Source organism: Anas acuta, chromosome 1 (genome assembly GCF_963932015.1).
Source record: "Anas acuta chromosome 1, bAnaAcu1.1, whole genome shotgun sequence".
Classification (NCBI taxonomy): domain Eukaryota; kingdom Metazoa; phylum Chordata; class Aves; order Anseriformes; family Anatidae; genus Anas; species Anas acuta.
The window spans coordinates 133,892,566-133,919,197 of NC_088979.1; the positions used below are offsets into that span (position 1 = coordinate 133,892,566).

Sequence of the window (26,632 nt, forward strand, 5' to 3'; positions counted from 1 at the left end):
GCGGTTGACAGTAACTGGCAAATGCCTAAACCAATCATAGCACCTACTGCTATGACAAAGATAATTACTGCCTTTCCGTTGGTGAAGTGTATACTGTTCTCTGTATCACATTTAAAATAATCTAATTCCAACTCATTTTCCCCCTCTAAATTGTTTCCAGCTGCACAATTCCTTTCTTTTCCCCATATTGTTTTTATTGGATATAACACAACTCCATAAATATAGATTTTCCCATAATAAATACACAGATATTTGAATAATAAACATACAGTCAACCTGATACATGAATATTAGTAAGTATTAACTAACAACATATATTGATTAAAAATTGGAAAATGAGAACATAAAGAAACTGAAAGAAAAAAAATGACAAGAGGAAAGAAAGGGAAATAAAGAGGTAGAAGTGTACTTACTTTAGGCAAACTATCTGGATTCGTTTATGGTTCCCTTTATTGATTTGCTGATAGCATTAAAACACATGTATGGTTGTAAAGCATGCCTAAGAATGCCGCCTGTCTTCATGTATTGAAAATTTTCTGCTCATACTGCAAGTCAAGCTTTCCAAGTTGGCCAACTCATACCATACTAGACACTATTGTACTAGATTAATGTATCGCCCTGGATGTGATTTTCCATTTTTGGAGAATAATGAACCTCTCTACTCCTCCCATTTTTGGTAGGAAGTTTTTATGAACATTTGGCATCTCGGTCAATCCACCATTGTAGCCCAGAATAAAAATGACTGGATTCATATGTGAATCCGAAGTTAATTAAGCCTATATATGGCCCGAACCAAGAATAATTTACTGACATACTTAATTATGCATGATAAAATGCCAACCATTTCTCCACAATGCCATCACTTGCAAATCTTTCATGCCCGATTCCCATGTTCTTTTAGGCCTGCAGCTAAAATAGCGGGATTCAACATGGATTTAGTTATCTATTTCCAGTGCAAATATATAAAGAATCACATTTTTATGAGTGTCTTTCTTCTGGAAGGTATTTCCCTTCATTTCTTCACTTTCTGTTTGAAATTATGCTGTCTTCCTAGCATTTTATGTGTGCATATATACAAGTGAAAGCTTGTATATAACCTTGACAATCAACTTTATTTTCTGACTGTTTCTCAAAATAACCTGTAAGGTCTTCTTCACCTGTGAGTTAATAAAATCCATCCACATACTTCAGTAGTCTTTAAAAATGCAGTTTTCTCTTCCATCCCTCTCCCTTTCAGCCTGGAGAGTGGAATAAAATTTGGGTAAATGCATGGTGACTGGAAACTTCTTAAGATATTGGTCTTTTCCTAAATCTCTCACAGCAATCAAAGCTTAGCCTCACTTCAGAAGCATCTTTTCAACATACCAGAAATCTACAAATCCGCAAAAAAGGTCAGAAATTAAAAAAAAAAAAAAAGTAATAAAAAAAAAATCTTCAGAACTCCCTTGTTTTTTGCCAATTTGTTGCTTCTTCCCTGTAAAGTGTTCAGTTCAAATAAGTTTTTCCATATAACCCATATCTAAAGTTATCTTTGAGACATTCTGATGAGTAGAGAGACAGCCAGATGAATACTACTAATTCATGACACTTTTCTATATGGGTCTGACAAAGGAATCTTCTACAGATTATTTTGATATCTTTATATATTTACAGCTATACATTTCTAAGACTTTTGTCCGCTGTACCTCATTTTTGCCCTGGATTTAACACTATAAGAGCAGTCTGTTTATAAGCACTTCAGCTGGGAGAATTTCAGTGGAAATGGTTAATGCTCAAATAATTAGCCAGAACAATCTACTTTCAAAGAACCATGGTAGGTTTCAATTCTGATATTGATTCTAACTCCCTACTTTAAAGGCTGCACTGGCTACTTATTTGCTTAGAGTTATTTGCTTCCGATTGCTATTAATAATCTATAACTTTTAGAGGTACCTTCATACAGATTGTTTAAACCATCATTTAGGGCAATTAACACCAATCCACTCTTTTGCATCAGTAGCTTGGTAGGACCAGAGGCTATACATTTCCAAATCAGGGCCCTTGCCTTCAAAAAGTTAGAAGGACAATGGATTTTCAACAATGATTATCGGATGTATAATACCAATTTATCTATCATTAACCAATTAATTTGTGAATCCATTTGTTAAAGAGGTAAACTTATGGCTTCTAACAAGAGGAATGAGTAGAGTGCAAAAGATGACATTATGTGAGAAGCTGGTGTGAAAACTAAGGATGAGTACAGGAAGGTGACAATTATGAGTATGTGCAGGGACAGGATGAGTAAAGTAAGTGTAGTAGTGATATTTTTCTATGGGGTTAGCATGACTGGAAAAGTTCTCAGCTATAAATATATATATATATAAAGACAATTAAAAAAAAAAAAAGGGAGCTATACACAAGGCTTGCCTAATTCTTTCCATGCCACATCCTTTGTTCATGCTACTAATTTGGATCTCCTTATCACTTTTTATCAATGGTTGCTATAAATCTTTCACACAAGTATGAATGCCCTACACATAACACGGTTGCTACAGTTGTTATTCTGACCTCTGAACAAATTATTTGCATTGTTTTTAATACACAGGTGACCCCTGTGTATTACATAGGTGGTGATAGAGGACCCATTCACTGAAGTAAGTGTTTGAAAAGATAGTTCAGCATCAGTTCAACATAGCTTATTGAGGATGAAATGAATAACATCTGTCTTTTTTTGTCTTAATTCTTCCTTCAGTCTGTTCAAGACGGAACCAAATGTCTGGTTTAGTGTTTCTGTGTGTGTCAGATACAGATGTTCTGTTACACATGTGAATATTTATGTTCACAAGTCTTTTGTACCTTTTAAGTATTTTATTTTATTTTATTTTATTTTATTTTATTTTATTTTATTTTATTTTATTTTATTTTATTTTATTTTATTTTATTTTATTTTATTTTATTTTATTTTTTAACTTTGTCCTTTTTTTTCACTTGTTTTCCCGTCACTAGGGTAATAACACCACTTCCTAAACCTTGTCCTTTCCCTAGATACTGATCACATCATCTCTGGGTGCTACTCCACTAATAAAACAAATAAAGATGTGGATTATGGGATTCTTTATAGACCTGCATGAAACTCATCTGGCTCAGCTGGCAGAGGTCGTGTAAACTTTCTCCATCCGTTACAGTTTGTGTGGTTTCACACCCAACAAATGTCAAAGCAGAACGCAGCTGCAACTGCCAAGTTTTGTCTGTGTTTGGGTTAAGCCATAAAAGAACCCACCAAATTCCACATCAGTCATTTCAGAGCTGAAGGAAACCACCCAGGTTTGGTGAAGAGGTCAAGAATTTGGTGAACATTTTGGCAAAAATGACCTGATCAGTGGCTCAAGAAAACCTTGTTTTTTCAGAACTTGTATAGTCTGACCATCCTGATAGCTGGTCCATCCTGATGCCAAACAATTTCTGTTCCCTATACCTCTTATTTCAGAAAGAAAGCACAACCATGACTTGTTATTCTCTTTAAGTGTTTTCACTGTGCTCACTTGCACAATTTCTGTCAGTGGTATAGATTGTTAGGTATTAATACAATCCTACCTAAGCTGATGAGGTGTCACAAGATTCTGAGCTTGAAGAGGAAAGCAGAGGTCATGAAAACATTTTCAACTGAAAGTTTAGCAGTGACACTGACTTGGTTACAATACTACCAAGTGTCTCTTTCCAAGGATATAGATGATCTCACAGATGTTAAGAGGACTTACTTGTCTAAGGTTCAGAGCATGCCTGCAGGCTTTACAAGGTCAAGACGAGGAGCATAAAGAAGTACAACAGTAGTATGCTTAGCATCTATATATTTTCTAGTAGCAACATCATTTTGGATATCATCTTATGACAAATAAGTTTAAGACCAACCAAGGAAGACTAGACCTGTGCTTCTAATGGTCAATACAGGTGACTAGATGGTTTTCTGATTCATTTTAAGATGAAGGCAAATGTCAAGTGTTAGTTTATTTCCTGTATATGGTGTCTCGAGGATGTTTAATGCCTTCCACTTCCTTTTAAGAAACAAAGGTTAGGTGTGATGTATTTTCTAAGAGGAATTAGAAATTTCCTCAGTCAAATGTGGGAAGAGACATTGAAAATCAAATTTCTCACTAACATCTTTTCAGCATCAATTCTACCAAAAATTTTTCTAAAGTTCAAAAAATTCAGACTTTTCTTTAGCCATTACTTTGGCTTTCTAGGTCTTTTCACTTCTGTGATTTTGTGTGGAGTAATGCCAGAGTATGATGAATTCTCTGCTAGTATAAGTCAGTTCTCCTGACATCAATGTACTTATTCAGTTACAAGTCGTTATAACTAGTCCACTGTGCTCTTAAAAAGCCCAGACCTCAATCAGACTCTAAGTCTTGCATGTGCTTTGAAAAAAGTATTCAGTTTTGTCATTGACTTAAGTGCACCTCAGCTTTTGGCATTTATTGCACAAGTATGTTGGGGGAAAAAAAAAAAAAAAAAAGTGCCTTGATCTCTATTAACAACCAAAGCACTATGTAAGTTTCCTCTTCTTTGCACAGATGGGAATAATTGTTATGCTATTTTTTTACACAGTTTTAAAGATATCTTGTGTCTGGCTATATTCAATTGTGTTACAAAACTCACTTGAACTACTGAATTCAAGAAAGAGGTGTCACCTAGAGAAGAATGTGACACAACAAGAATGTGCTACAACCACACAGAGAAGCTGGATGATTTCATTCTGAGCACTCTTGTGAGAGCCACACACCACAAAATGTTATCCCAACATTGAGCACTGTAAGTGTGAGATATGGTAAGTGGACAGCCCTTGGGGGAGAGAGGAAAGGACAAGAAAAGGATTAGGATACTGAGCTAGTTGATGAGGAAAATAATGATCTCAGTGCAAATTTGCATAATCCTCCCTATGAAATAATAGCATACATATGGTAAATGGAAAGCGATCACTTAACTTCTGCCAGCTAATGCTTTGTCAGGCCAAGATCCAGTATTATTTTCTTCAAATAGGTTTCCTGCCTCAAATCAATTGCAGTATTTTATTAAAAATATGATAGAAACATTAAAATGGATATGTATCGCTATTTTTTATTGGAAGGCCAGTGTTGTATGTGCTACACTTCCATCAGTTAGTAGGGAGTCTCCTTTTACTTAAGCTCTTGGGAAATCTGCGGAGGTGTTCTTTGGATTTCATTGTAGTTCCCTTTTGATTGGCCTTAGCAGGCACCACAGTTACCATGGCAGCCTCTAACAGGATAACAATTGGAAATAGTTTTTCATGGGCTGTGATGACTATGCCCTGGGATGCCTGTGCAGGGATCTGGGTCATTGCTAGGTATGAAGTTGCACAGATATGAGTGACTTCGTCTAGAGTTCATTAGAGATTTCTTGTCTCTTGCCAATTACTATTTGATGATTGAAAAATACAGACCACAGTTGCTCTGGGAGCATCACTGTTCAACTGCAGGAAGCAAATACCTTAGAGGGAGCTAGAACATTGCAGAACCATAGTGAGAAAGCTAAAAGACATATAGCCCCAACATACCACGTTAGCACTGTATTAGAGACTCCCTTACCTACTCGAAGCTCTTGTCCAAAGACTGTTTTCTCTCCCAGCGCAGAGCAGTTCCACCTCCCATACCGAAACTGATACTGGCACTCATTGATTCCCATTTGTGCCCCTTCTCCGATCACAATGATGGCATCAGGGCGGCTCTGACAGATCGCTCGCTGCCGAGGGGCCAAGCCTGGGATTTTGTTGCAGATGATATTAGCTCCTAAAGCCACCACAGATGACAAAGCTCTGAAGAAAAGCAAAAAGACACATTAGAACCAGGATGAGGCTATTAATTGCTTTTGCTGTATGTTGCCATGTGGCAGGCAAGGCGCTAAGTAAATGAGGAAGGATTGGGAGTTTAGTTCCTATAATTCTGCAGATTTATCCCAACTTTTTTGATCTGGTACGAGGATTTGGAAATTTTGCAGTAATTCTTGGTCTGATTTGTGCCAGAAACACCACAAAAGTGGAATTTTGCCACTTCTGCTTCCAGTCCTACACACTGCCATCAGATGTTTAGATGTGGAAAGTAAGTCATATTTAAAAAAAAAAAAAAAAAAAAAAAAGGAAATAGTGATAACTGATTGTATGTGAATCTCTGAAGTTAATGTCTGCTTTGAATGGCCTACACAGATTCAGGCTCAGTGTTTTAATTACTGCAGCCCATCCATCCATTACTCATTTGAAACCATTGAACACAATTTAGAGGATGACTTGACAGTACCAACTTTCTTGCCTGTTATTACACTCTTGTACTGGGTGATTAATGAAAGTTCACCAGCATAACTGCACTTCGAGACCTGGCAAATATCATGGAGCACATATGAGTGATCCTTCATATGGGATATCCAGACCAGAAACATTTGTATTTCTCATTCTTCAAGTATATTTTCAGCATTATTTGTAAAGCTTACATATAACTTGCACCTGCCATGTGTTTTCACTTTAGTGCATTTATTTTTTATTTTTCAGCATCATTACAGGCTCATTTTTCAACATCAGTACAAGCTACATTTTAAGCAGTCATATTTTGAAAAAATAAGACAACGTGGGTACACATTCAGGTATGCCTCAGGTCACATCTGTCAAGTACCAGCAGGGACACTTCAACTGACTCTGGGTAAGCCAGAAAGAGCAAGGAAATCAATATAGTTTTGTTAGCAAAACAGTCCTTTCTCATCCCAATGTGTTGGACCCTGAGACAGCTACACAACTTAGGAGCCTTCAGTCCATTTTCAGAAAACACTCTTCAGCACCCAAGTCAATGAAACACTTTGGAAAATGTCTTCAAAAAAAACATACACCACCAAAAGGGAAGAGCTTGAGGCATACTACCCCATAACGATGTATGTGGTCATTATTACTGATCCACATCCCTGACTAGTTATATAGACCTTCTGAAGCCTGCAAAAGCCCCTGCTGCATGGACTAGCTGGCTTTTGTGCTCGGCAGACAGCATCCTGTTTATTGACAGCTCCAAGGAAGTACCTCTGCAAACTTTTTCCCCTCTTTAGCTTTTCCCAGCCCAGTATTGGATCATACAGATAGTTTTGTTTTCCCATCCTGTTAGTTACAGGATACAGAATAAGTTCCCCATTCCTTTTCTCTCCATCTTGAACACTCACTTATGCCTCTCTTCTTAGTGTTAAAAAATTCCCATTGGAAGTGCTCATTTTGGAAAATGCTGACTAAATAAAATTGAAGCATTTTGTAGGAACTTATCAACTTCACCTCAAAGGTAATCAAAAAATTACATAAATGTTGCATTTAAACAAAATCAGAGTGTTTCATTTTGCCATTTCAATAAACTACAGTAAAAACTAGAGCAAAAAGGGTGAAATGCAGAACTCTTCGCTGGTCAAAATAAAATACAAGTTTTACTGTGGGATGGAAATTCCATGATGATTCATTCTGCCTTTAATAGGTATTTGTGCATCTTTTCCAAAGTTAACAATCCATGAGAAATTTCTCCATTGTATTTTTATTTATGGCTTGGGGCTTTATAGATACGGAAAAAAAGGTATTGCAAATACAGAACATGCATGCCATGTGGTACTACCTACTAAACGAAAATAAGAAGAAAATGTAGTTGCAGCTCTGACCACTCACAGCGTTTGGGGCATGAGTGCTCAGACCTGTTGCTTTCATTCTTGTTTCTCTGAGTACTAAGCAACAAAGCTGGAGCATCTGGAATCCACAACTCCCCAAGATTCAGGCAGGTTTTGAGCTGAGATTTTGTTTCTGGCCTCTCTACTTAAAAAAAATCAATAAAATATTTAAATGAACATGCCTTTAAACCAAAACTTTCTAAGAGATACAATAATGTTAAAAAAAAATAAATAAAAAATGAATGTTGTGTAGAGATAATACGATTCTCTGACTTCCACGATGGTTTTAGACCATCTAACATGTAACTAACATAGTACTTAGATAGTAACACGTGAAGGAGTCATTTCAAATTTTAAGGAAAAGTATCACTTTGATCACTTTAAAATACCAGAATCTTTTCCCAAACCATCTTAGTATCTAGTCTGAGTATTTTCAAAGTTACAGCAAGAGAACTGTATCTTGTTCAGAGTATGTATATATCCAGCCACATGATATCATATAGCATTACACTGTTTATGTTGTATAAAGGATAGTAGTTGGGTGCCTCTCCAAGCGACAAAGAAAACATTGTAGTTCCAATTCTAAGCAAACTAAATTGGTAAGTGATGGATGACAGGCAAACTGCAGAAGAGCTTGCAGAGAAGCTTCACTGTACACTGAGGCAGAGGAGAGAGCAAATTGCAAAGACAGGTGCAAAGAGTTTACAAAAATTAGTAGGCTTTTGAACATTTGCTCTGCAATTTCATTGTTGGGCTCTGATGTAAAGCTGTGTTCTCTGGGCTTGCATACCACCAACACCAGAAATAACTGGTACTGTCCCCTTCTCCCCATGGCAGGTTTCACCCCTGGAGCTACATGGGTCTCAAATGATTCAGGAGCAGTCTCACCATGTTTACTTGACAGTGTTCTTATAAATCTAGGCGTAACATGAATATGCCCAACAGGGGACCTGAAATTACAGCTTGGTCAATGGCTCTTCCGCGTAAGGGAGGCTGAAAGGCACACAGGTCAGCCATGCTGTCAGGAAGCACAGGCAACGGGCCAGCTGAGGAAAATTCCTAATCCTGAAGGAATGTGGGGTTAAGTCATAGATGTGGACACACACAAGACTTCAAAATTTAATATGACGTTCAACATATGTACACAAGACACACTGTTCTGGTCCACTGGGTACCCAGTGGTCATTGACTAGCTGAGGCTACATGACCAGTTAACTGGTAAATAACATATATATATTTACTGTATAATATAAATATATTTTTACATTAAAATACTGATAAAAGTTATGAGATAACTTTCTGGCATCTTTTTTGGAAAAGAAAGCTTCCCCCACAGCTTCCACTAACAATTATCTCAACTTGAGCAGCAAAAACTTATGACTTTCAAAACAAAGAAATGTAAGAAAGGTTTGGCTACAGTATCTACTCCATGTATAATTTACAGTTTAGTTGCTTCCTCCATACACATTGCTACTGTCTCATAATTAGGTTTAAGAGAGTATTCTATGGTCTCCCATTGTTTTTGGAGCAGTCCTTGGTCAAAGTGGGACAGCTTATTCATCCAGAAAATAAGTACCATCATATCTGCCTCAGGAAGTATTGTGAGGATATTGATAATTACTGTGTGCTTGAAGAGAGATTTAAGACCTTCCTTATCAAAAGGATCAAACTTCAGTTACTGGGGAAGGAGGGAGAGGGGGAGGAGACCCTTCATTTTTTAATTACTACTTCCAGGGACTTCCCCCTCTTTGGCCTGAATTTACCAGCATATTCCCTCAGACTTGTTTAGCCTACTTTAAATTGTTACTACAATTTTAGTGGCAAAAGAAATGCTGAATCATGAATCTGAGGTTTTGGAAAACTTTATTTATAATAAAGAAATGCATCCAGCAGCACTTCAAGCTTCCTCTCCGCTATTTCTTGTGGTGTCCCTCAGTTTGTGCGTCTGTCACACATTGAGGAGGACTGTGCTTTACTCCTGTACCTTGGCAGGTTGAAGACCACACATTTTTTACTTGATGGAGAATGTTTTGCTTTATAACTGTCAAAAGACAGATTCACACACCACATTTTGGCATCTTTTCCCATCTAATCTTTCTCTGTGGTACAAACTCTCATGATTCTTATCACAAGGAAATCCTGAATAAAATGTTTTGATAAGATTTTGGGTGCAGTTTGCTATAATTGTAACCATACCACAGTGCAATAGCCTATGCACAATTCAAAGTGTGATGTTGGGCCATCCACATGGGTTATCCAATTGAACCGTGTTAGTGGGAAAACATTGCACATCGAAGCAATTAATGGTAGTGGCTGGCATATGAATAGTCATCACTGTTCTCCATCACTAATCATTAATGCAAGGGAAACACCAGAACTGAAATTGAGCTCTAAACAGAGTAATTTTCAAATAAATAAAATAAAATAAAATAAAATAAAATAAAATAAAATAAAATAAAATAAAATAAAATAAAATAAAATAAAAATCTGGGCTTGGATAGGACTTTGCAGTTCAAAGTTAACAAGCTAAACCTGAGGAGTGGTGTCTCAGAACCTTCCTTTTCACAGCATTATAGGGAAAAATGTAAGGATCAGAACCATGAAAATTATTGTATATTGCAAGCAATTCAGCAGTTCATTAAAATGATAGGTCTTTGAAAATACTTCAGAAATTAAATATTAATCCCTAAAATCATGTGAGCAATTAACAAGCACATATTGAATGCCATATTGCTTTTCAGAATAAAAATGCACTTTTCATTAACAATTTTTCTAGAGTCTCTATTTTATATTTGCAAATGCAGGCATTTCCTTAACTTTAGCACATTAGTTATTTCATTGATATCAAATGTTATTATGTTCTTGCAACTTCATGAATGTCCTGCATAAGAACGTCATCACCAGAGTTCTATTATATAGAGGGGCTTTTTTTTTTTGCACAAGTGGCAAATACACAAATATAAAATAAATCCTTATAATGGGCAGTTGTACAACCACATGAGAAAAAAAAAATAAATCTAGTTTTTACTGTTGTTAGAAGAATCTGCTTTTTAGCAAAGTGATAAATAGAGCTAGCTGTTTATAGATAAATAGGAGTCAGTAACCAGAGTTCTCACCAAGTTCCAGTACAGGCACAAACATGCACTGAGATTTCTCCAAAGAGCTTAGAATTTTGTTCCAACAAATGAAAGGCAAAATAGAAAAAGAAATATAAAACTACCAACACATTTCATACTAACAAAGCACTTAACCAAGCTGATTTTAACCTTTTAGTTTGAAATTTGAGTCTGCACTCAAAACTCTCTTCCATCAGTCCTTGCTCCCTGTGCAACTAACACTTTATTATAGGCCAGGAGTGGCTTCAGAAGCTGTACCATCTCCTCTAACACCCTTACTCATTTGTATTCCTGGCTGCACAGTGGTGCAGTACACATTTCCCCACAAGCCATCGACAGCCTTGTTGCAAGTCCTTTGAACAGGCATGCTTAAGGTTACCCTGATGTCAGCCCTGACTGCGCTACTCGATATTCACCTTCACTTGCTGTTGGAGATCCCTTTCAGCAAGGAATGAAGGGATTTAGCCACACGAATCCCATTAACAGAAGAGGAGCTGCACAGCTTACTGTACTGAAAACCTACCCCACTGTGCCTGATAAAAAGCTCCATAATGGGATCTTTGTTGGAAGGAGGCACTAGCATATTTTGTGGTGACACTGTAACATATCTGAAATAGTACACCACTACTGAATAGTTTACTTAATTAGGAATTCCTACGTAAATATTTTGAGCATGCATAAGTTGCACGAATTGGCGGAAGCATCATGGGCTCTGAATTCCGTCTGCATATGTTTATGCTTTCAATTTTGTTTTCCACAGCAGGCCTTAAGAAATCATTGTTCAGTGTATCTGTTATTGAAATTGAAATCAAACAGGACTGTTTGATACTGTCCCATGGTGCGCTCATCTCCACTGGAGCTCCAAGCCAAGTTTTTGGACTTGTGGGCCATTGGTGGCAACATGGTCATTCATGTTAAATGAAAGGCAGTGACTTCTCTGAGATCACTCAAAAAAGAGCCTTCTGGATCATACAGTGTGATTGGTGGCATGGTCCAGAATGAATGTGGTAAGATAGATAAACCTGAGGGCACAGCTCTCACAAGGGCAGGGTGTGCCTTAGACAAAATGCTTGCTTTAGAGAGGAGTGGAAACGAGGATCCACATTAGATCCTTGTACACAAGAGTGATGGGGGAAAGCTTATGCAAAGCTTTGGGTTCATGGCGTCCCCAGCTTGCTGTACAGAATCATACAAATACGAGTGGTCCTGAGCCTGAATGGAGGATAGCTGGGGCGTGGTGCTCACTTTGCTTTCTAATGCAAGATAGCTGAAGCTCAATTTGAAGGCCCAGGAGCTACCCCTCATCTAAATAGTGTTATGCCAGGGTAGGAGGGCTGGGAGTGATTAAAGAAAAAAAAAAAAATGACTCACCCACTACTCACTTGTTTTCACAGATTCCACTAGTGCTTGGTACAAGCCTTTTGTTAGTTATTTCTGGTCACTCAAGAGCAAGAGAAAGCATAAGCAACTATGACTGACAAGTATTTCTGGTCTGATATCTCTTGAGATTTATACCCACAATGACATTCCAATCTGATTGGTGCATGGATGGTCCACTGTAATCATCACTTACTCATCAGTTAGTGAGGCAACTCTTGATATGTAACAGGATATCCTGAAGACATGTTACACCTCTAGTTTACTTGTATTCAATTTATTCAAGACTATTACTCCACTATATATAAGGCTACTTTATGGTGGTTTGTTGGTTTTTTTTTTCTGAAATCTGTGCATTACCCACAGATTTCATTTTCAAGAGCCAGGAGGCCTTATCTAAGAGCAAATATCTTTTCCAAAAGAACTTAGAATTCTAAAAAAGTAATGAGTTTATTTCCCATTATGTTATGTTTAAAACAGAACAACATAAATATTTGATCAAAATCAGGCCTTTCTGATATAAAGTCCTGATGATGTCTAGGATGTGACAATCTTTAGTGACCACGTACTAATCTAGGAGCCATTTCTCCACATTGATCTTTGTGGGAAAATGTTCACACCAAGAGAAGGCTCATGAAAAACAGAAATGCCTCACAGGTAGAGCTTAGGGATATGGTTTAGTGGGGACTGTTAGAGTTAGGTCAGAGGTTGGACTCGATGATCTTGAGGTCTCTTCCAACCTAGAAATTCTGTGATTCTGTAAATATAGCTTCTATCAGATAAATCACACTGCCAAACTGGACATTTGCATAATCTCTTAAAGTAGGCATACCGTATTTCAAAGGTAAACGACTGTGCAACAAGCATTTTCATTTTTGGTCTACACTAGTTTTTTTTCTAGAGGCATCTTGTCAGATGGAGAAAAACATTTTTGCATACCTATAAACAATGAAATTAAAATAGGATGTCAAAATACCTGAAGTGTGGGAAACATTGATTGCAAAACAATTTGGGTTTCAAAAAGCATTTTATTTGCTAAAACAGAGTAAGCTGATAGGCCTGAGCAAGTTGCAGGCAGGCCATGGTTCTCCTGGCATGTGAGGGGTCATTTGTGAGAGACTACAATATGACTGCTTTGGTCTTCCCAGTGATGATGGTGGTGGTACACAAGATGTAACTATCTGAGTAAGTTTAATAAAAAATGGTGTTGATATAAAGTGATTTGATTTCATGCCAGATGTAGAAATCACACTGAAATACTTATTTTTTTGTCTTATGGCTATATAAGCACATTGTTAACAGAACCTACCATTTCAGTCCTGCAAGCATCCACACACCTGTGTTATGCCCAGCAAAGAACCAGGCAACATCTGCTATCAATAACAACATGTCCAGTCCTGAATGCCTGCTGAGTATTTGCAGTTGGTATGGATGTCAAATGCTATTATTTGCCTTCCACCCTATTTCTGTTTTCCTTTAGCACAAGAAAGAATCATGCTGATACCTAACAAAGTTACATTTTTTTGCTAAATAGTTATTCACTACAGAGGAAAAAAATTACCTTGAACCATAACTGTGATGGGATATTGCAGTTTCTCTGTGGGGGAATAGAACTCTGAAATACCAAAATGGCTGGAAGAGATAAGCCACACAATTTATGTGTCTACACTAAAATGTTTCAATGTTATAGACAAATGAAAATGTCACACTTCAAGATGCAAAATCCCAAGCTTTCATTATATGATTTTTGTTCATATAGCAAATAAGAATGAATAAATTGTCTCCATCACAGATGACACATAGCTATTGAAATTTTCCAAACTTTATCAACTCTGAGCCTTAAATAAGTCTAACTGAAGTGTATGTTTTGGTTTTGTCCAAAGTTCAGCAGACTGCTCTTCCCTGTGAAAAAGTTATAAGAGTAGGAGAAAAATGAAGTCATTCGGGTAAAGTCCAAAATTTGGCAAGACCATATCCTGTTTAGTTTGTGAAATCTGATGATGTGTGTCAGATATGGTGTGGCTCTGAAATCCTGGTAGAATGGCTCTGATGCATACAAACATATATTCCACTTTGCTAGCTCACTCTAAATTGTCATTTAGTTAATAGCAGATATGCGGTTGTGTTTTTTAAATGTTGAAGATGGACTGTTGGTGAAATCTATTTTAAAATACAGGCTCTCTCGTATTTACATTTAGCATTTAAGTATATGATATATCATCTTTTTTTTTTTTATTTTTTTTGGCTTCGCATGCACAGGACTTCCATGAACATGACACACAAATTGAAAGAGGAAATTGAAAGAGGAAAACATGTAATAATGGATCTACAAGAAAGGAAAATATCTGCTTCCCAGAAAGAAATAAGCTTTAGTGCAGGTAGTGCAGGTAGGAACTCTTTTCTGCTAGCCAATGAGAATAAACTCTGAGAATTTACTAATACATCATTCTATCAGAGTATTTAGTCTTTTATGTTAATTTTAAAACTGGTTGTTAAGCATGAAAGTGAAAGCATGTATGTGGCTTTTAGCTATAACCGAAAAGCCATACAACGTAGCTTGGAGGTCTTTTCAAGAAATGAAAGTAAAGAGGCCATACTGACCCCATGCAAAATGTGTAACTTGGACTAAATGACCACTGGAGGTTGCTATTTCTGCACTGACATATGACCACAAATCTAGCTGTCTAACTGGTCTTGAATTAACAGCAGAACAGAAAAAATTAAATTCACTTTGTCATTGACATTACATTTTTGTACACTGAATACACCAACATAATTTGATTCAAGATTTCTCTTGTTTCCTTTCCTCACCACTGAAGTGGTGGTAAATCATGGTGGTAAATCTTTGCTACAGCCATGAGATATCAGAATATCAAATTGAAAAACATCTACAGACAAAATTAAAACCAAAATCCCATATGCTTGCTGCATCTTACTTAAAGCAAGACAGTTATCTGCCAATGGAGGGGTTGAAGATCATAAGGTCTCTCAGTTTTTCTGTTCAACTGATTAACCTCTGAGATGATAGCATGGTCAGTGGAACACAGCCTCTCCTGCATAGGTATGCAGCATGTAGAAAGCAATTGTGAGGACTGGGTCTCTTAACAAGAGCCCAAATATACCAGGCAGATCATTGACTTTTTGACATATACCCAATCTGCTCACAAAGCCTTCATCCCTAGATCCACTTTCAACAGTTCTCTTTCCCTCAGATTACATTAGTTGGTGTACGCTCTCTTACTGTGAATGCACTTATGTTGTTTCCAGGATGTAGAAAAAAATATGAAAGAAACATGACATCCCAGAAACAGAAATCATTGATCTCACCAGGTCTGGCACGAAGGCATGCTTTGCCCTTTTTCAGAGCAACAAATTACATCACAGCTCCTACTTGGAAGTCTCCTTTTAGAATCAAGATATTTTGCCCCCTTTGGGTATTTTTCTATTGATTAAGAGCCCCAACATATTCTGTGGTTGGTACTGTCATGTCACTACCAGTAACCAAAATACCAAGGCATGTTAATGGCAGGTCAGCACAACCAGAAAAGAGAACACAGAAAATTACACAGGCACAAACTAATGGAAACAGCAGAGTGACATCTGTTCATTTATGGATGAGAATTTAGATACAGCCTCCCTCCTGTTCCTGCTGCTGGAGATGCAGGGTTACACAGCTAACCCTCCTCCCAGACCAGGCTAGCCCTGCACCATCACCTGGCTGTGAGCTCAGCCCCATGCAGACATATACAGACTGGCTTTAGATGACCTGGCAGAAGTTGCGGCATAACCACCACAACACAGAGGCCAGCATGAGTTGATTGCCCGGGTACTTGTCTTGCTCCCTGGACAGGTTTGGCAACCAGGAGATTTTGCTGCGGCCAGACGGGTAGCTTTAAATGACTTCACTTGGCTGGCTGCAACGTAAGCATGCTTCCAAAACAGAAGTGCCATAGAAGTCCCTTTTAGCCTGCACAGCTCAGGTAAGATCTTGCAGAGCTTTGAGTTAAAGAAGGAGAGTGCTGTTAGGACCAGCCCTTTAAATGCAAGACATCTACCACTGATTTCAATATTTGCTTTCAATTCATGCTTGTCATTTTGTTGCATTTATTGCACTGAAAATTTGCTATTAAACTGCAAGTCAGCTGAAGTACCAGAATATAGCATGTAGAATATATGCATGTAGACTTCAGAGGAAACACCAAATCCCAAAATGAATCTAAGAGGTAGAAGTTTTGCATTAAGGCAGATGCCTAAGTAAAATGGTACGGAAACACTGCATTAGGTAGGTTTTGTAAGTTTCTAATAAATACCTGTCTAAAAACAAACAAACAAACAAACAAAAAGGATTGTAACATATTTTTGAGGAAATGTCAAACTGAATTGCTCTTCTAAAAAAATAGCCTATGAATGCATTAATTAATCTTGCTTTTTCTCTTCAAAGTCTGTTTGTTGACCCTTATTTTCCAGTGACAAAATTATTTGCAGCCTTCTACATTATCATAACTAACTGCATGCAAAACCACTTTTACGGAGCAGGCCTGTGCCTTCTACATTGAGCTCTCACTGATAATTGTTATAAATGGCTCAGGATTCAAATTAGGATTAAATAAAAAAATAGGATTTATTAAAAGAATATAAAGGAATAGAGGTAAGCAAACAGCGCTGGGTGCACTGGGAGTCTCTGCTCCACCAGGACGCACACCAGTTACATCAAGCAGCTGATTTTTATGCACCTAGACTAATACATATTCATTACTACTTCTAAAAAAGTAGATTATTATAATTAGCTTCCGGGGTCCAGTTCCTCCTACTGGAGCATGCGCATCAGTCTCCTCTGGGGGTCTCTAGGGGTCTTTCATGCTGAAGGCTCGTAGTCTTCCTCTCACCCTTTGTACTTACTCGGCACTATTCCAAGTTTATGGAACACTCTCTGTACACTCTCCACAATAATCACATAAACAGAAATTCTGATCCACCGGATCGTTTATCCTTAAAGTACTGGCATGAGGTTGTGAGGCAGTTTGTGTACAACAGGGTTAAGCAGGGCCCTTGTAAGTCTTTGTAAGCAGGGCTTAGTTGCTAGCACGCTGTGAGACTCATCGAACATTTAGATCTATTTCCAGAAGTTAGCCATTACTATAAAATGGCTGCAGCCTGAGAAAGTGAGGGTAAAAATGTGTGCAACCCCTTGAAAACTGTAGAATATAAAATATAGAGAGAGATCCTATACATATTTCGTAGCATTCAAAATATTATATTCAGGACTTTCTGTGACCAGAAATACGGTGCTTTACATGTATAATCTAAACTGTCAACACTGCACAGAACAATATTAACACCCAACAGGCTGCCCATGAATTTCTAAGATTCCTTTTAGCTGCTTATTTCAAAATTTTAAGTTTGACTGATCTAAGAGCATTAGGAAAGCACATGGTATCTTTTCTAGGTCCCTGGCTTGTTGCACTTATTCCAGGTGTTCAGAAGGATTAGTAAAAGACATTTTGAGTTGTTTTTCTAGGGTTAGCTTCTAAATTTGGTATAGAGCTGTAAACATTGTGCATCTGTGTTATTATCCCAGTGGCCTGTGTTGGGTGTGTCCCTAGGGACTGGCTTTTTGCAAATCACTATGAGCTTGTGAAAGCAACCAGATGAAATACTTCTCCTTCTAAGATCTCTCAAAAAATCATACATATTCCAGTACTCACACCTGGAATATGTGTGATTTTTTTAATTTATTTATTTTTGCTGTGTTTATTGACTCCATTTCAGCTTTTTCCTGCCTTCAAAATACAGATGCTCTTTGGGTCTGCCTTTTTCCACTGTATTTTGCATGCTACTTTTCCTCCAGTTTTCTTTCTAAATCTAATTATTTGAGTCCTTTTATTACCATGCATTCCCAAGTGAACCTATTTAAGGAGGTGAGTGAAAATAATAATTTGGGATTCACAGCTGAGCCAGCAGAGGCTGTACTACAACAGCTACATAAAAATGCAGCGTATGCAGTCTGCAGAGTGTATAGGCAGACAGCACAGCACATGCAGCATTGGTCAGCAAGAGCCTAGGGCAGGCTCAGCAAAGCTGAAAATTCCCTGGGAGGACTGGGCATTGTGTAACAGCTACCTCCGCGCTGCACTCCAGTCTTTGTCTTCAGCCAACCTTGTGTTCTTGGAAGAGTCTTCTCTGCTAACAAATATTTACTCTGCCTTTTTTTTTTTTTTTCCCCAGTGCTGGCATTCTTTTGCTACTGATTTTCAAAAAAACATTTTACCCTTAAGTGCAATGGAAATTGATAGAGTAATATAACCTTTCTTTCTACATTACATTTAACCATTCTAGAACAGAAATACTTCAACTAGCAATAATACCATAGGCTATATTAAAGTTTGTGAAACATTTTTCTAAAATCTCACAAGTTAAATATCATTAAGCCCTATGGAACTTACCCACTAGTCAAAGGGGAGGTCAGTTTAACAGTGTTGTGATTACAGCCAGGGGAAGTCAGGATGTGCTCTAAGATGTGAAATCTGCAACCTGCATTCATAGTTTCTTACAGTGGGCATTAAGTTGATGTGACATGCCTTGCCAAAAAAAAAGTGTATGCTTGTCTTTAGGCATATCAGAAGAACCCATGCATCAAAGCATCTGTAAGTGCCAGAGCATTCTGTTGGACTGAGATATTTATGCACGGCAGTGTGCAGAGCTGGCCACTGTATGTGCACATTAAAAGGCTCCCATTAGGATACTACAGGACCACAGATGCTGGAGACTAAAGGAGCTGCATTCCCTATAGAAAGTTTTGTAAGACAGCGATGTGGTAATCACTTCTGTCTGAATGGTGGTAGGGCAGCACAGTATTAAGAATGGAAACACGTAAACAGGACAGAAAGTGACCATAAGGAGGCAGTAGTCCATCCACCTATCCTGAGGCAAGATCAGCTACATCTTTTTCATTCCTAATGCACTTAGTTCTTTATGTATAAGAAGCACCAGTAATGGAGATGCCAAATGTCCCAAAACAATCTGTTCCAGGACTTTATTGTCCGTTAAAAAACCTATTTTCCCTTATGCTCTAACCTAATTTATATAACTAAAGTTCAGCACTTCTTCTCTGATGCATGGAAACAGAATATTTTGTCCCTGGGAGTATTGCACCATCTTTTACGTTGTTGATAAGTCTTCTCTAGAGCAAACCAGCCCTCCAAAGCAGCTTTTCTTCCTAGGCGTATTTCCTAGACCTATTTTAGACCTCCCCACATTGGTCAATGTTTTTCTGCACAAAAAGTTAAACTGATTATCATGACTGGCACTGAAGGAAATATACTCTCCCCTCTCCTCCTCTCGAGGATGAAAGAATAAGGCTTTACATAAAGCATACATGTAGTGCCATTCTGGATGCTGCCTGCTCCCAGTGATCCTGGGCTGCCCGCAGCTTTGATTTGGGCAGTGACTTTATACCCTATACCCCAATACAGTTGCAATCTGTGGGTTTCTTACAGATAGCACTCTTAACTTCCTCTGTTTGCCTATGTTTTCCCCCAAGCCAAATGCCAAGGTGTTCCTCCTTTCTTCATATCACAGCCTGAAAAAAGAAGCACTGCTCTTTTCAGGTTTGATCCAGTGTAGTGCTGCCCTGTAGGAGGCAAACAACCAGCTCAACTGACTTTAAGGACCAGAGACCTCAAGCCATTTGCCATACTGAGCAACCCTGCCTGCCCATGTTAGATTAACTGTCAGTTTCTGAGAAAGCTGTAGGTGACAGGGAATAAGCTCATCTGAGGAATCATTGGTACTGGTATATTGAGAGTGAAAATTTATATATGAAGCATATCAAAACCAACATTGACTCAGCACTGGGGTCTTCACTTATATCCTTCATAGCCATGTAAAAACAAAACACCGCCAAATCTGAAAACAGGTACACAGGCAAGGCAGAGAGAGTGGAGATCTGAAGTAAAGTGACTATTTACACTTATATACACATCTTAAAATGATCTTTCATTTCTTCTGACTTCTTCAGTTCTTGCATGGACCCACTGTTAAAGCTATCTTGCACTGTGTAAAATCAGCCCTGCAAAAATATTTTGAGTCTTTGAACTTGTGTCTCAGCCCCCACCGATGGAACAGCAGCATTGTACAATGTTGTCAGTATCAGCACCTCTTTCATTTGTGTCTAAAACGAGTTGCAGCTTCTGACTGAAAATTTGGGGCAGATGGAGAAGAATTGTAGTAAAAGGTGCAGAAACAATTTTAATAGTTTAGTCTCAAAATTTGCAATAAAACTTCTAGTGTTTGAGACAGAAAAAAAACTCCGGCAATTAAAAATATCCTTACTAAATACTTAATATACAAAAAAGTCATTCTTTAAAACACCAATTTTAAGAGTCTTAGAAATAGTGCATATATTGGCTTCCAGATAAATCTAAAGAATGTTTGGTGCATAAATTACAGCAGACAAAAAGAGCTCACAGTAAGTCATAGCTGAAGTAGACTTGACTTGTTTTGGTTTCATTGCACTTTAGAGACTTAGAACAACTGTGCACGTGAATTGCTGTAATCAGAGATTTGTGCACAGTAAAGGTAAAAGAGGTAGCATCACTTCCAGCCTTACTGGGTTATTCTCTTCTATCTCAAAACAGAGTGAAAGAAAAGTCTGTCTGTTTTTGTTTTAGTTTGTTTTGTTTTGTTTTAGTAAGGAAGGACACATGCTGGTGAAAAAGTGTCTTTCAATTCCGGACAGAAAAACAGTCTCTCTCTGTTTAATTTCTAGGTCAGTCTGTATGCTCAAGGGGCCCTTGAGCATAGGAGTTAAGAGTCCAAATTATTAGATGCTTCTGAATTTGCTATAATTCATGGATTTTTATAGAACGTGGTATAAAACTTTCTATCCAATACCACTTAAAATAAACAACTCTAGGTTTAAACCAGTGTTTACATTTCTTAATTGAACTTCTGAGCATTTCATCCCGAGTAAAATTCAAACTGCCTGATTTTATTGGATTACCATCACGTTATTCCATCAAAGTGAATCCTTAAACTCTAGTTTCTCTGGCTCACACACAAAGGACTCGTTCCATATGCTTGAGCTTTCCAAGCTTAGCCTATAGAATCCAGCATGAAAGTTTACTGTCATGGCAAAACAAACACATAGCACAGGCAAGACATCAATGAAATACACAATTATGTGGAAACTGAAAGCCAAAACTTTAAGAGCTGGTTTTGGTTTCTATGGCTCCTTAATCCCAGAATGGCTCAATTTTTGTCCAAATAGTTCACCCAGGTCTAATGACCGTTGAACAGTCTAGCAGGCACTATACATGAGATAGGATTAGGAGGTCATGGGTTCAGTCCGTAAGTAGGACCACTCACCCCTGTCACAAATCTACTCAGTTGACAGACAATTCTTTCTGATGAGTTGGCCACCCATTTGGAGGGTCAACAGAAATCTCACTTATTTTGAAAATTTGACCATGAGACACAAACTGCCCTTCTGTGTGGGGAAGCCCACCCCACAGGTGCCCAGAAAAAAATCACAGTTCATGCTATTTAAAATCCATCCTCCCAAGGCTTTTCCTAGAGTGGCTAGTGTTTTCCAAGCTGGTTGCTTTTGTTCTGACTTCTCGTGTGTTCTAAAAAAGTACTTACAGAATGATGTATTAGTCTTAATTTTAAAGGAAAAAACAGTTGCAACGGGTGAACATCATATGTTTGTTCAGCAAGTTAACTTCAACAAACCAAAGGGAATGTTGTGAATATTTTCACAACAACAACAAAAGATATTGTAAAATAATACCTTAATGCCATGTCTTAAAGTATACTTTAGACCTCTCTTGCTTGTTATGCTTGAAAACTTCCTGTCACGTAAGGGGAAAAAAAAGAAAAAAAAAAAGAAGAAAAAAAAAAAAGAAAAAGAAAGATCAACAACATTGTTTCTGCCTTACATAAGCACAAGAATAAGAAAATCACCACCTTCACCCCATTTTTTCTGTTTTGTTTTGTTTTGTGTAGGGAAAACTGTAACTTCACGACGGATTTGATAACTAACACATACAGCGCAGTATCTGATAATACAATCCAAGCATCACAAACCAACTCCCAAATGCTAACAAGAATCAACATCTTTGTTGTAGAACAAAACAACGTAATCTCATACTAACCCAAAAGACAGTACCTCTGGAGATACCAAATGTCTAACTCACAGTGAAAATAGATGGTGATAGATGATGATCCATGTACTACATTTTGATGTTGCCTCCCAGAGATAAAACAGAGGGCCTGATCTCTTGTTGTGTTAAAAATTCTCTGGTGTTTTTTGGAATCAGAGAACTGATGAAAAATAAGTTAATTATAATTGTCTGGGTAAAATTCTTGCAAGCATTAATATATATTGCATTCTGGTTTTGCCTTAACACTTTCTGCATTTGACTTGAATAATGAAAAATATAGGTTTGTTTGTTTGTTTGTTTCTGGCAAAACTGGGGGCAAGAAACCAGCTGATTACTTGAGTAAATTGAATAGAGCTTGCTGATAAATGGCCATTTTCTAGTTCAGAATTAAATGATTCTACTTAGAAATTTAGACATAATTTGCCATTTAAATCCATGGCCCAGTGGGACAGCCCTGTGATTGTGAAATTGAGTACGCATGTCAGAGGCCTGCAACTGTTTTGGGACTCTTTCAGGATGGAACAAAATACTGTTCATTCATGACTTCCTTATATACAGGCACATATACAAGGTATATGGATGCATCTCTTACACAGAATTAAAGGGTGTATGATTTTGTGTATTTTTTAGGATGCCCTTTGACTGGAGAAGTGAAGTCATGCCAGGATGGATTTTGGACATAACCTACCACAGAGGAATTGTGGATAGCAAAACAGCTGGCTTACAGTAAGTATGGCCAGATTTGTGAAATAGGCTTACTGCTTTTGCACTTACATTTTGTATTCTAAGGATCTCAGGGCTTTCTAGAAAAGGACATGAAGAAATCCACACTGCATAGAAGAGGATTATGACCCTTCTTGTGTTGCTAATAGAGGGAAAAAAAAAATGTGATTATCAGACTTGGAGACCTCAAGCAGAAAGCTTGACATTATAACCATTTGTATACCATAGATCTGCTCTGCACCATAAATGTCATGATGAGTTCTCTAGCCAGTTTGTTTATGTAGCCAAAAACACACCTGCATTATTTCAGTGGAAGACATAGACAGTAAGTTTCTTGGTGAAGGCGTTATTCTCAGTTCTGCCCTATGTTCAGCAGTGTATCCTCTATCTCCACAAAATGTCACTACATAAAATGAAAACAAAGAAAAATCCATCAAGAATATGTTTCCTGTGACACAGAAAATCAGTCATTCAGAACAGAAAAGAGAAATAAGATAGTCTGTAATGTAAGATCATAAAATATTGCAGCCCACTAACATCCACAACTTCTTTCATGATTGACATGGGCTGTCAGTATGATCTAGCAGTGAGACACTGTACAAGCAAACCAAATAATTTCCAAACATCTCTTATGTGAAGCAGAGAAAAGCCTAGGGTCTTAAAAATCAGGGATTGGAAATTCCTAGCAATAACAAGAAATGAGAAGTGGTACTGTTAGAAATGTAAATACTGAGGCACAGAATTATGCAAAAAATAATAATAATATATATATATATGTTTTGAATTTGAATGTGACAATTAATCCAAAACATCTCTTACTTCACAAAGCTTGTAATGAACCTTAGTGGAAAAGCTTTTCTTCTGTCACTGGAGAATATTTTACATGGCTCCCTACCATCTTAGCACAGTGAAATTTTTCACATGTAGCATCTTTGCCAAGCAAACTCTTATACAGCTTCTCAGTGCTTATTGAGATTTACAGAAATACTCTTTCCCTTTTTGGAGTGATTGAGTCCTACTATTATAGTACAAAGTAAAAGAAGGGATCAAAACCCCACACATGAGTTTGAAGAAAACTGTGAGATAAATTTTTGAATAGAAGTACTCCTTTATATAAGACCAAAACCAAGCAGCTGCTGGACACTCATTTAAGTTTTGCTGGTTTTGGTTGTTTGGCTGTATGTCAGATGCTAAACGGCAAGGAAATCCTCCCTGGTGTATACTTAGTGCACTGTTTTACCACATTTACCTTCCTATTGTCTTTCTGAATGAGAGACCTTACCATTATAAAGTCAAATCAAGAAGAGGATAGGCCAAGTATCCTATATGTTTCACATTTGAAATGCAAATCTGGGAGATTCTCCTCTGGAGTCATAGACTCATAAAATATTTGGCTATTTGCCCTACTATGAAATGCACTTTAAACAGGATGGGTCATAACAGGAGACTTCCTTAAAGCAAGTGAACATGGGAAGTGAACTGATACCTAGGTGTGAACAGAGCAGCCTGAGCTCTGAGTCCAACTATGTGAGGGTGGCATCAGAGAGAGGCAGGATATTGCAAGTCTTCTGGTCCTGAAGAGCATCCTGGGCATGCTTTCCTTGCTAACCTACACTCCCAGAAAGCCCACAGGCAAGACTGGAGAGTCATTTCTCTAGTGGCTTGGATACCAGCTCAAAATAACAAGATCTGGTCCTATTCTGGTCCCTGTGTATTTTTGGACAAGCCACTTCATTGTCTTGTGCTTCCTTCCTGCTTCCTTGCATTCATTTTACCTTCACAGAGGGTACGTGGGTCAGGATAGTAACTTGCCCATTACTGTGATCTCTCTCATGATAAGGACTCAGTGCTAGGTGTTAATTTACTTGAAAAATTAATTAGAAGGCACATACCAACTGACTACATATGTACCACCAGTAATGAACAAGCTGACAGCAAAGAGAGGCACTAAAAAATTTGACAATAGCATCATGCTTAGCGCTTTCCTCTGCCATCCAGATGATCCTTTTCACACTTCGTAATAATCCTGATCTTTGTCGTTGTAGTTGCTGTTATTCACTTGTTCAAGAGAAAGATGTTGCATTGTGGGTTTGTTTTGTCTTTCTAGCTGTCCATAGCTTTTTCCTAGATTAGTTGAAGTTTTTATCGAAGTCGTATTGCAGAATTATAGAATTGCAGAATATCCTGAGGTGGAAGGGACCCACAAGGATCATTGCGTCCAACCCCTCACTCCATACATGACAACCAAAAAATCAGATTGTGTGTCTGAGAGCACTGTTCAAATGCTTCTTAAACTCTGGCAGCTTGGTGACATGACCACTTCCTTGGGGAGCCTGTTCCAGTGCCCGAACACCCCTCAGTGAAGAGCCTTTCCCTAACCCCCAGCCTGACCCTCCCCTGTCCCAGCTCCATGCCATTCCCTCAGGTCCTGTCGCTGTCCCCAGAGAACAAAGCTCAGTGCCTGCCCTTCTGCTCCCCTCCTGAGGGAGCTGCAGGCCACCATGAGGCCTCCCCTCAGTCTCTGGGCTGAACAAAGTGCTTTCAGCCACTCTCCATACATCTTTCCCTCTAGACCCTTCACAATCTTTGTATGCCTCCTTTGGACACTGTCTAAGAGTTTTATGTCCTTCTTATACTTTGGCGCCCAAAACTGCACACAGTACTTGCAGTGAGGCTGTACCAGAGGAGAGCAGAGCAGGACAATCACTTCCCTTGACCTTGGCTACCAATATCATGCTTGATGCACCCCAGGGTAGAGTTGGCCTGTTTGGCATCCAGGATACACTGCTGGCTCATGTTCAATTTGACGTCAACTAAAACCCCCAGATCCCTTTCTGCAGGGCAGCTCTCCAGCCTCTTGTCCCTCAGTCTGTACATATACAGCCAGGGATGCCCCATCCCAGGTGCTGAGTCCAGCACTTAGTAATTACAAAACAAACCATCCTCTTCACTTTTTCCAAAGATACGTCAATGTTTCCCAGTCCCAAAGAAGGCATATGACTGTAGGTATAGCAAATCTTAAATGTCTCATTTCATGTTGCTCAGCAGTACCATCTTAAGGACCATTTTTAAATTCAACTATCTTAAACAGACTAATATTAACATTAAAATAAGTATTATCACATGCATTGATTATCTCCTTCTAAAGACAAGGAGGACATAGTAGATAAATTATATCTCAACTTCTCATCATAGATGCAGCCTGTGTATAACTACAACACAAATTTTGTGGATTTGTTAATGTCAACTATGTTGATTCCTCACCTGGCAGTAACATACCTCTTCTCTGCTCCACCGTCTTTACTCTCCTAGCTGGCTGCAAGGCACCTCAGTTTATAGAAGCCAATCTCCTGTCAGCAAATTGAAGCTGCTGCACAGTGCTTTGGCTGGTGCAACCACAGTCAGTCAGTAACCACAGCTGCCCCTCACTCCTCCACCTTGGAGGAACCAAGTGGCTGCATGCTGCTACCTAAAACTTTGTAATACCATCTGAACCCTTACTGGACCTCTAAAGAGGCCATGAACTACTAATTTAAGAAACCAAAGACCATTGCCCATGCCAGAAAGGATCCAGGCTTTCTA

At 38.2% G+C, this 26,632-nt stretch overlaps 1 protein-coding gene across 2 annotated transcripts in view; it reads right to left on the reverse strand.

The window, feature by feature from the left end:
* Nucleotides 1–26,632, reverse strand: part of WNT7B (Wnt family member 7B) — a 95,565-nt gene that overhangs the window by 34,439 nt on the left and 34,494 nt on the right. For both annotated transcript variants that reach the window (XM_068658090.1, XM_068658080.1), the window contains exon 2: nucleotides 5,583–5,809. In XM_068658090.1, the coding sequence (XP_068514191.1) occupies nucleotides 5,583–5,809 (227 nt within the window). The remainder of the gene's footprint in view (nucleotides 1–5,582; nucleotides 5,810–26,632) is intronic.